This window comes from Solea solea, chromosome 3 (assembly GCF_958295425.1).
Source record: "Solea solea chromosome 3, fSolSol10.1, whole genome shotgun sequence".
In the NCBI taxonomy this organism is placed as follows: Eukaryota; Metazoa; Chordata; class Actinopteri; order Pleuronectiformes; family Soleidae; genus Solea; species Solea solea.
In genome coordinates, this window is record NC_081136.1 from 34,879,023 (window position 1) to 34,890,291 (window position 11,269).

Genomic DNA, 11,269 nt, shown 5'->3' on the forward strand with positions numbered 1-11,269 from the left:
CTGATTGATCAGTTTTGATCAGTTTTATCAGGTTTATCCTCTGTTCAATCACAAAGTCTCTCTGTCCTACAATCTGTCACAGATATATATACGTGTTATATACGTTACACACATATATATATACTTATTTACTGCATGGTAGCGTGTAAAATGTCATATATGTTGTAATATATTGTGTGTCTTTACATGTCATTTTATAGGTCACACATTTTGTCATATTTATGTTATACTGTATATACCAGCTGTTTTGTTTCATACATTTGTTGTTTGTATTATGTTTTTTTAATATATACTGTGTGTTGTATGTCATGTTTTCTTTTTGAAACGTGTTTTATTTAATGTTGTCTATATATGTTACACAGTTACACGTGTATAATCATGCTCGTTGTACGTGTCATGTTATACAGTATGTTGTAACTTATGTATACTGCACGTCGTGTGTTAACTGTTATATGTTGAATATATGGAACGGAATTGTGCGTGTATACATGTATGAAATATAGTATGTCACATGTTTTATACGTTGTTTGTCATATACAATTGTGTTGTGTATGTTTACAGTGCATGTATATGTTGTTTATGTCAATCGTCTTGTTACACATGTTTTGTATATAATGTAGTTTATAATAGATGTACTGTATGGAATGAATGTTATATAGTTTACCGTATATTGTAGGTCATGTTTTCTGCTATATAAAATGTCATGTTTTTATATATTATGTTCAGTTTTATATCTATATATATTAATTTTACTGTTATATAACTTGATATACCGTATGATGTCATACATTTCCTTTTATCGTGTCATTTGTTACATGAAGTGATGTTATATATCTTCCTAAATGTCACATGTTGCACAGTACATGTATGTATATTATATAATGTACATTGTATGTCATAAAAGACAATGTTATGTCATGTAAATGTTATATTATGTTAAAGACTGTATATAACACAAATCATGTTTATACACTACTTTAAGTCATGTATGAATTTCCAGCTCAAGTGTGGACTGCTGTTGCACGCGAGTGTAATGACACAAGTTGCCCACCAGAGTGCACTGTGGACACATGGGACAGTAAAGGCTCATTCCGCTGATTTCAACACGTAGACACCTCCCCGTCTCCACTTCAGAGTCAAATTAACTTTATTTTACTAAAACAAGTGAACATGAATCATCAAATGTGACATCATCATCATTTCCTCTTCCTGTTAACACGTGAACAGTCAGGCAGCGATATGTCACCGGCAACTCACACACACACACACACACGTATGCACACATACACACACACACCTGAGAGTCATAGTGAGGATCTGTGCGGTCGAGGAGGGAAAAACAGCACACGTGTTCATCAGAGTCTGTCGTCATAGCAACACACACACCGGCAGCATCCCGATGCTCGGTGACAAACTTTATACAAACACTGCCGCCATTTTAAAACGGCAGTGTAACTTTGTCTTGTCCACAGAGTGTGATGTCGTAGGAAAATGGCCGACGTGTGAACACGATAAAAACTGAAAAATCTGAAATTTACACGATTTATGACGTTTTATTCAAATTGTAATTGTTTTTATCTTCATGTGACGTGTTACAGCGGACGTCTCTCCCGTGCTAACACTGACACATCCCGTGTGTCATGGCGTGGACTGGGCACTAGGTGATGCTGCGGGTGTTGCTGCTGTTGAAGTTTGTTGGCTCAGCCTCAGGAGACCTCGATGACCTCCATGCTGCCGGAGAAGCTCGACTGACTGCCGACCTTCCCAAGCTCCTCCCTCGACCGACTGTCCGTCATCCCGTCTCCGAACTCCATCTGACAGCTCCGCCGCTTCAGCTGCTTCTCGAAGCTGCTCTCCTCGTGCCAGCTCCTCCTCGAGTCGCCGCGGTCCCCCGTCCTCTGCCGGGTGCTGCGGCGACGCACCGCCTCCAGGCCGTGGCTGCAGCTGTACGCCGTGAAGCCGCCGCCCCCACTCAGGATAGAGGTGGAGTAGAAGCGCGTGGAGTCGGAGGAGAGGTACCAGCCTCCGGCGAGCGAGGACGTGGAGACGGCGACGGGGCCCAACAGAATGTCCGAATGCCAGCCTTTCAAGGCGCCGCCTCCGGGTCCGGCGAGGTGCTGCTGGCTGCGTGAGAGGCCTAACAGGAAGCTGGTGGCGTTCTCCGTGCTGCCGCTGCGGTGCAGCTGCTGGGAACAGTTCGGAGCTGCGGGTTGAAGTTTGGTGAAGCTGCTCGGCGGCTGCGGCGACGGCACGTTCGCTTCCTCCTTGTCGGGGCTCTGCTCCGGAGTCGACTGCTCCGAGACCTCCTCCACGGGTGAGAACTGGCACGGTTTACTCGTCGGCTCTTTAAACGCCGAGGGTTTGTAAAAGTCAGCAGAGTCACCTGACCCGCCGTTAGGCGCGAACGCTCGGTGAGAGGGCGTCCCGCCCGCCTCGCCGAACGACTTAATGTCCAGAGAGAAAGAGCGTTTGAGCCGTGCATTGTCCTCGGGTCCGTCAGTGAGCTGCAGGCTGCTCAGAGCCTGCGGCAGCACGCGCTCATCGGGGGCGTCGGCTAAAATGCACGGCAGCGTGAGCGGCTCTAGCATGCTAACGCCAAAGCCCATGGGGGCCTCCAGACAGGGCGGCGGCTCCAGGTCCTCGGGTAGAGAAGGTCCCTCAACGCCAGGCGACACAAGCGTCTTGTCTGGACTCTTGATCTTCTTCTCAAAGTCGAGCAGCTGACCCAGGAAGTTGAAGTTTGGCGAGATGGTCGGACGCTTCTCCTTCACAAACCTGACAGGAAGAAGAACAGAGGAGGCAGTTCATTAGCGCTCATCACTGCGAGCGTCTGTAACGAGCAGCGACGCGGATTAATTAGAGGTTTAACAAAGCTCGGTCTCATTAGGACCGAGCGTCCGCATTGTTCCGAGGAATGTGCTCCGTCTGACTTCAAACACCAAAGTCTGTCGTCAGCGACACGGAACGCGGCTCCGCCCCCTCGCTCCTTCATGTGAACCGCTACAATGTGATCAAGCCTCGAAGACTTCACGGCATCTTGAGACCGACCTGTGACGTCCTTTCTAACGAGGTGAGCAGGAGGTCACATGACACCTCCTTAGCATTTCAAATCTGAAACAAACAGGAAGTAGTCGTGTGTCGTGATGGCGTGGAGTCTGACTGACCTGTAGGCCTCGTCCAGCGTCATGTCCATCCTCTTCATGATGTAGGCGATGGCGATGGTGGCTGAGCGGGAAATCCCGGCGAGACAGTGAACCAGGACCCGAGCGTTGGACGCTTTGGCCTTTTCTGAAACAGAGAGGCGGAGACTGAGCACCAGAGCCATGTCGGCGAGTCACATGACGCTTGTTTGTTTTATCTGCGTGTCTGACCTATGAACTCCACAGATCTGTCGAGCCAGGGCAGGATCTTCTCACAGAACGAGTCGTTGACGGGAACGCGCAGGAAGTGCGATTCGGGGATGAAGTCGGGTTTGGGGCAGGTGTTGCTGGCGTTCAGGACGTAGACGATGTCGTTCTGCTGCATCAGCTCCTGAAACGTTCACAGGAAGAATCCAACTTTTAACATTTAGGTCCACGAACGCTCATGTCTGTGGCGCCGCGTCCCGGGTGTGCGTACCTTGTTGAGCACGTCTCTCTGACAGCCCAGGTACAGGTGCGGCAGGATGCGTGTCGGTCCCATGTTGGCGACGGGGAGACACGGCTGAGACATGCAGGAGGGAACCAGAGTGGACTTTCCCTCACAGAGACCCGGGAACAGGTGAGAGAACTCGGAGAAGCCACCTGAGGGACAAGGACACGGGAGATTAGACGGTTAGAGACATCCGAGACGATGTCAGAGACATGTGAGCCATCAGATCTGAGACAGACAGTTAATGTGAGACGAGGTCAAAAGACAAGAATCTACCTGGAGGACAAGGTGACAGACAGATAAAAGTCTGAGACAAGGTCAAAGAGCAAAACGAGATTATGGTCAAAGTAAATTTTACTAATCCCTTTGAGTTAATCTGTCCAGATTAACACAGGTTTAAATGTTGGGAGGAAAAGCCACACAAACACGGATAAAAACACGGCAACTCAACACAGAAAGGACCTGAGAAGGACCAGGATCTTCGTTAGGACCAAAAAAGGAAGGGTGGACATTTTGGGGAAGTGAGGACAATCTGTCTGGACTCTAAAGGGTTTTATTCTAGGTTAAGACCTGGTTTTAGGGTTAGAGTTAAAGTGTGCGTTTGCGTGTGTTCAGTTATTCCACAGACGCTCTGTCCTCTCCTCTTGTTGCCAGGCAACAGTACTGCAAGCTGATGATCTGTGACGTCTCCCAGCATGCACTGGGAGGCAAGCATTTTCTGTCCGATATCGCTGGATCTTTACGACGAATCATAGAAACTTAACGTTTGTTTTTATTTTCTTGTTGAAGTCAGAGGAAAAATAAAAAATGTAAAAATAAACTGACGTGACACTGAACGCACCAGATATGTGTGTGACTTATGAGATGTTGTTGTTGAGATAAACATTATTTATTTACAGCCTCAGTCTTTAGATTTATTTAAATGTGTTTTTCATTTGAAAGAAAAACAATAAATAGAGTTAAATCTTTGTGCCTCTGAGAGTCTCTGCCTCCTGCTGAGTTCAACAGAACATTTTCTGCCGTCTGTAATGACTCAGGCGTCTCTGCCGATGACGCAGCAGCCTTGTGTAACCGTTTGATCGTCTCTTTTTTGGAAGCTCGCCGTGGATGTTTTTTGGATTTCGCTTAGATGCGAGGGCGGAGTCAGCAGAGCAGCATGACATCATGGTTACACAGCGTAACCCTCTGTGGAGAGAGGGAGAGAGAGAGAGGACGACGACGTCTCTGAAGAGGAACTGAGACTCCTCTAACTGTCCCTTTAATGTTCAAGAGGCCCAGCATGGTCTTAACCTTTGACCTCTGGCCACCAGAGTTCAGGTCAACGTTTTTGCATAAAATCCGAGGAGATTAATTTGAGGCGTTCTTGAGAATATTTGACAGATGAGATAAAACCTCCGGCCACTGGGTGTCGCCAGCGCAGCGTGATAAAAGACCTCACCTGACAGCAGGTGCACGGAGGGAAAACTTCTCTCCAGTTTCCCCAACAGGACGCTGAGGAACGACTCAGATCCGAGCGTCGCCGGGTCAGAGGAAGTCTGATCGTACACAACGACCTCCTGATCGCCCTGCAGCTCCAGCTACAGAGAGAGAGAGACAGACAGAGAGATGAGATCAAGATGGCGGCGGTTTTAAAAGTATATTTGAACCTGAGGGTGGGAGGTCCGGAGGGCGGGGCTTACCTTCTTCTTGGCCGAGTGCTGCAGCAGCTCGGCAATCTGCACCTTGTCCTGCTGCAGCCTCCTCTTCATCAGCTTGGAGCAGTTGACGTTCACGGCCTCCAGGATGTGCGACACGTTGTAGTCGACGAACGGCCGGCTGTCGATCAGCACCACGCGGTCCAGCCCGCCCTCCAGCAGCGCCACCAGAGCCTCCGCGCCGATGGCCCGCACGGCCGCACTGGGCATCGCCATCGCGCACCTGGACCGGGACCCCGGCAGCTCGGACATGTCAGAAAACCCCTCCCACCCACCCCACCCCCCGCCCTCCCTGCTGGTAGTGCCCCTCCCCCTCCTGGGTGTCCCGAGCCAGCGGTCCGGCGCAGTGACGCAGCCTGGCGAGGAACCTCAGAGGATGAAGAGCTCCATTGTGTCGGGCCGGTATGATGTCATCCTGATGGCGCTTGGCAGAGAGAGAAAGAGAGAGAGAGGGAGAGAGAGAGAGAGAGAGAGAGAGAGAGAGAGAGAGAGAGAGAGAGAGAGAGAGAGAGAGGCCTCACTGCCCCACTAACTATCTGTGTGTGTGTGTGTGTGAACGCTGGTGGAAGTGTGTTCCTGTTATGTGCGTGTTTTGAGGGGGCGGGGCTTCATTCACACCACAGCCGGCGGGAAACAAAAGCCGTCTTTTCTCCTGGACTGAGGACTGATGACATCACTGCGCGGCTCAAACCTGGTCTTCATGCTCAAGTGGATTCAAAGACTGAAAAAAAAAAAAAAAAAGAGAGAGAAAGAAAGGAAGTTTGGTTCAGTTTCATAATGAATCAGTTTAACAGGCAATTAAACTGCTGCTCATACGCACAGAAGAACTTAAGAGCTATCTTATGGCTAAGTGTGAAAAGTTTTCGGCAAACTTAACTTGGTTAATCTTTCTTGGTTAAACTTCTACGCTGACCTTTAGCTATTTTATCTTTCTTATAACTAACATTTAGTTACTGTAAAGTTAGATAACTATTTTGGGGATGATTTTTTTTTGCCATTTTCAACTAGCTTATCAGTCTTTTGGTTAACATTTAGCCATTCTTCTGCTTACTTTTAACTATTATAGGATGATTTGTCAATTTTTGACAAAGTTTTATCTTTCGTATGACAAATTTTGTAGATATCTTATGGTTAACTTTAAGATACTGTAAAGTTAGATTACTATTTTGGGATTTATTGATTTATTTTTTGCTATTTTTTACTCGCTAATATTTCTTTCGCTAACGTTTAACCACTTTAAGGATAATTTGCCTATAACTGACAAAGTTTTATCCGTATTTTGGTTAAATTTTAGTTAACAAATAGCCTTCTTTTGGCCAACTTTGTGCTAACTTTAGGCTAATGCTTAGCCATGTTTTACTTAGCCTTTAGCTATGTTTTCATTAGCTTTTTGCCTCACTTCCTATCCATCGCTGCCAATGCTAACCACCTCTTTGAGGACATCTGTTTCTCGTAAAACTAGGAGACACATGTCCCTGAACAAATTCAGTAGATAAAAGTGATTTAAATTAAGTGTTTCGCTGATGGCAGCTTTGGAGACGAACATTTGTGAGCAGCACAGGAATAATAATATTTTTTTTATATTCAGGACAACGTTATGCTGCCGTATATTTTTTGTCTCACACCTATGAATCGTCAGCTGATAAATAAATCTCAGTTGTTTCTGCTTCTCTCTCTCTCTCTCTCTCTCTCTCTCTCTAGGGGTTTCTAAGCCGGATGCCAGTCCTGACACGACCCTCACCATTTATCCAGGCTTGTATGGGAACCTAGTGGCTAGAGGACTCGTGGACCCAGTCAATGGGGAGCAATGGGGATTGGGCACCTTGCTTAGAGGTACCCCAGCCTTTTGACCTGACAGGATTTGAGCCGACAACCCTTTCAGTTACAAGCCAAATTCCCTTTCCACTCGGCCAAGAGCCAAACCGTTGCTTGGAACAGCATGGAACAGCATCAATGATGATAAAATGAGTCTGGTCCTGACGCGTCTCCAGAGCTTTTTAACTTCCTGTTAACACATGTACACACACACACACACACACACACACACACACACACTGACTCACAGGTCTACAGCAGGAATTTCCCTGATGTCGTACAAACCTACAGTTAGAGACGACTGAAGATGAAGAAAATCCCCAGACACATCACACCTCATAAAAAAGATTTAATTCCTGTTGAATTTTCAAACCCATGTATTCATGTAGTCACCATGATGATGATGATGATGATGATGATAACTGCTCTCAGACCTCCACTGAAGTCGAGACACGTCACTGAGAAGTGTCTGGACGAGCTGTCGGTGCGGACGCAACGGTCGCTGCAGACATTTTCCAGAGCTTCCCTCATCAGCTCCCTGGTCAGACCTCTGGATAATGTCGCAGTGTGAGCTCATGTGAGAAAACACAGCGGGAAAAGCTCCAGATAATTCACAGTGAGCCCCTTTGGCCAGTTTCCTGCCACCTGCGGCTCAGACCAAGCTCCGCCCCCCTCTCCCACCTCACCTGAATGTTCCACACGTTCTCCTGAGATGAAAACCAAATCTGCTCGGGAAGTAACCAGGCTGTCCAAATTCTCTTAAAGCTAAGGAAAGTTCCTTCAATTTGTACGATCTTTAGCAGAGATAAGAGTGAAACCAAATGAAAATTACGAGCAACATGAACGAGCAGGGACGCAGGTCGTCACGTAAATTAACGTCACCTCTGTCATTTTTAAATTCAAATGTTACCGCTGTAAAATGTTCAAAGTTCAATCAAATATTTACGACAAAAATGTCCGCCGTCGTCTGCTCCTGAAGAAAACGTTTTGTGTCTTTCCTTGAATTTGCGACATTCTCCATTAAAAATGGTTCCTGCTGTTAACATCTGACCCAGAAAATGTCCTGCTACACTCATCACCATCACACACACACGCACACGCGACAGGTAAAACCAGATTGAGGGGGCGGAGTCAAACTGACCTCAAAAATGTTTCCTGCCCTCAACTAATTTAAAAAAAGATCAACAAGGAAATGAAATAAGATTTTAAAACACTTTTACAGCCCTATCTCAAATTGTATAAACTGTTTCAACTGAAACATCTTTCACATTAGTTTTAATTAATTTTAAATAAAAAGTTTGTTTGGTTTGTTGGTATTGAACAAGTGAGACTATTTTGACTTTAAGGTCAGCTGATAAAGTTATTTTACAATACAAAAGTGTGCATATAATTAAAATGAGTTTTCGTTACTGATGTTACAGAAACATCGCAAGAGCACAGCGTCTCCTTGATATCAAAATCAGTACTTCAGTCACATAATGATAAAAAAATAATAAATAACAACAAGCACGTCAGGAAGATGAAAATAAAAGTGCAGTACACTTGGTGCTTAAGGGCAGTTATGTTAATTACAGTGTCACAGAAAGTTGACGAAGTGTTTATATGCACTTCCTCCTTTAAAATGTGCTTCCCCCCATGAGGTTTGGAAAAGGGGATTTAAAAAAAAACAAAAAAACTTTTTTTTTAAAGTAGTATTTAATTGAATAAATATATTATTATTAACTGTATTTAAAGATAAATCACATCTGGTGTGTTGTGGTACTAAAGGGTTTTTTTTAAATGAAGTTTGGTAATGATAATGATCTCTGTGTAATTAAATACATGTAGTTTTACTATCACTTTTAGCAGTATTCATTGTTTAAGGCGGGTTGTGTGTTAAAGGCGTGATGAAAAGTAAATAAAGAATGCTGCTAAAATGTGCCGTTTTGTTCAATGAGATTTGGTGTTTAATGCAGAGGATTGTTGGTGTAAATATAGCTTTAAACTTTAATGTCAGCAGGTAAAACAGTAGTTAAAATAGTATTTTAATATGAATACATGTTTTATTACGGAGAACAATGTTTATATATAAAGACAGAGGTGTGTTAAAGGAAGTATGAAAAGTGAAAGAAAGTTTACTGCTCCTTATCTAAATTGTGCTATGTTTTTCAATGAGGTTTGGCATTGGTTACAGGAGATTGTTTCATTAAATGCAGTGTTTAACGTTAATGGCAGCTGGTAAAAGGTTGTGTAAATACTATTATATAACACACGGTGTGTATTATTATGAACTGTGTTCACATTTTTAAAACTGGTTGCGTGTTTAAGGTGGTAAGACAAGTAAATGTTTCAATGCTTCAACTTCTAAAATGCGCATTGGTATCGGTTACAGGAGATAATTTCGTTAAAAATAAGTGTTAAACGTTAATGTCAGCTGAGACAAGGTTGTGTTAATAGTGTTATATAACACAATGGTGTATATTATTATGAGCAGTGTTCCAAAATGTTAAACTGGTGGGGTGTTTAAGGTGGTACGACAAGTAAATGTATGAATACTTCCACTTCTAAAATACGCTGTTTTTTCAATGAGGTTTGGTATTGGCGACTTATTTTGACTTTTACGGTCGGCTGATGATTAGCCGTGGATCAAGTCTGGTTTAATGGTTTTCGACATTTTCGGACATTACGTGAACATTTCTTCGTACGTTCACTCGCCGCTCAGTTGGAGACCGACTGTCCCGACTGTCTCTAAAACCCGACGGTTCGCGGTCACACTCGGTACAAACTCGAGGACTCGGTTCAAACTTTAGGCCCCGTTAACGGAACTCCAGCAGCTGCCGCGGCTCATTTACGCTTTTTTTTTTTTAAAAAACCCAGCAGACATGACGGTAAACTCACCGTTAAAACTCGACGTCAGAATCCGAACTCCACCGGAACCGTCCGGCCTGGTTCGGGGCGGTTCGGCGGTGGTCCGCGCCGTGACGACCCGGTGAAGACGAGGCTTTTCACGGGATAGAAAGAAGAAAGTTGAGGTGAAGAGACGAAGCTTCGGTCCTCGCGCTGCCATAAGAGATGAGGTCACTGCGTTAAAAATACAGCGATGTCGTCATCGCAGCTCCAGTCAAATGTGAACTCAACAGGCTGCTTAAAGGCGCAGTGACGTCCACACTGAGCCGACACAAAAAAACAACATGGCTGACCGTCAAATTTAAAGGGATAGTTCAGGGTTTCATGAAGCGGGGTTGTATGAAAACCGCCCACTCTCCCACACCAAAGTCCATAGAGAAAATCAGTGATTTTAGGTAGTGGGGAAATATGAGCTGCTGGTCTACTGCCGCCTCATGTGGTCAGTTTGTGTCACTGAGGTAAATGTAAATGAAGCATTTTAAACACTAAAGTCACAAAATAAGACATTTAAACTTTAAACTCATGGAGACAGAAGGGGATCAACGACTCCTGTGTGCTGTGATGTAAAATTGACGATTTTCTCAATGGGATTTAGAAATGTTGTACAAACGTCTAGTAATTTCCAGCTAAAAAAAGGCTGGAAAATTAAGTAAATATATTATTAAGATACAAAATGTGTTCATTGTCACTGTGTTTACATGTGAGCGCCCCCTCTTGGTGTCATTGTCTTGTACTTTGGAAAGTGACATGTTTTGCTAACATTTTCCGTGGGGGAGGACGTGGAATTTCTTTTTTTTAAATTTAAGTTTAAGTATTGTAATTTTTGTTGTGTATTTACATACATTTCTATATGATTCAGGTATTATTTTTAAGATTTAAAAGCCTGTTTGTAAAATATATGGTTTATGTGAGCAAATATGCAATCTTCATGGATTTTCGGAGTGTACGAATCAGAGGGTTTAATGGTGAGCAGCTCGAGGACAAAAGGCTGTGATGAAGGAGAAGTTTTTCATACTGGGGCAATTAGCGCGCATGGTTAACCCGCAGTGATCAAAGCTCAGTGAAGTGCAGGACATGAGGAGTGCTTTCTGCTGCTCTAGTTTAGTCTTCGTTGACAGTGAAAGGGGTCAAAAATTCTTTGAGTTCCAGTTCATTAAAGTTGCTTTTTAAATTCTAATTTTTTGTTTTGTTTTAAATGTTCAAATGTATGAAAATCGAAGTTAATTTTTCTCGATGATGTATTA

The 11,269-nt window shown here is 44.3% G+C and overlaps 1 protein-coding gene across 2 annotated transcripts; it reads right to left on the bottom strand.

The window, feature by feature from the left end:
• Window positions 1–1,129: 1,129 nt before the first annotated feature.
• dusp16 (dual specificity phosphatase 16) lies at window positions 1,130–10,233 on the bottom strand. Of its 2 annotated transcripts, XM_058625614.1 has the most exons (7): window positions 10,017–10,233; window positions 5,310–5,547; window positions 5,069–5,207; window positions 3,619–3,782; window positions 3,372–3,531; window positions 3,165–3,288; window positions 1,130–2,775 (listed from the first exon to the last, which is right to left on the bottom strand). In XM_058625614.1, exons 2-7 carry the CDS (start codon window positions 5,538–5,540, stop codon window positions 1,707–1,709), a joined length of 1,887 nt encoding a protein of 628 aa, XP_058481597.1. In that variant the 5' UTR covers window positions 5,541–5,547; window positions 10,017–10,233; the 3' UTR covers window positions 1,130–1,706. The 2 variants fall into 2 exon arrangements, with proteins under 2 accessions (XP_058481597.1, XP_058481595.1); XM_058625612.1 differs by lacking the exon at window positions 10,017–10,233 and having other exon boundaries at window positions 5,310–5,581.
• Between the last annotated feature and the right edge of the window lie 1,036 nt (window positions 10,234–11,269).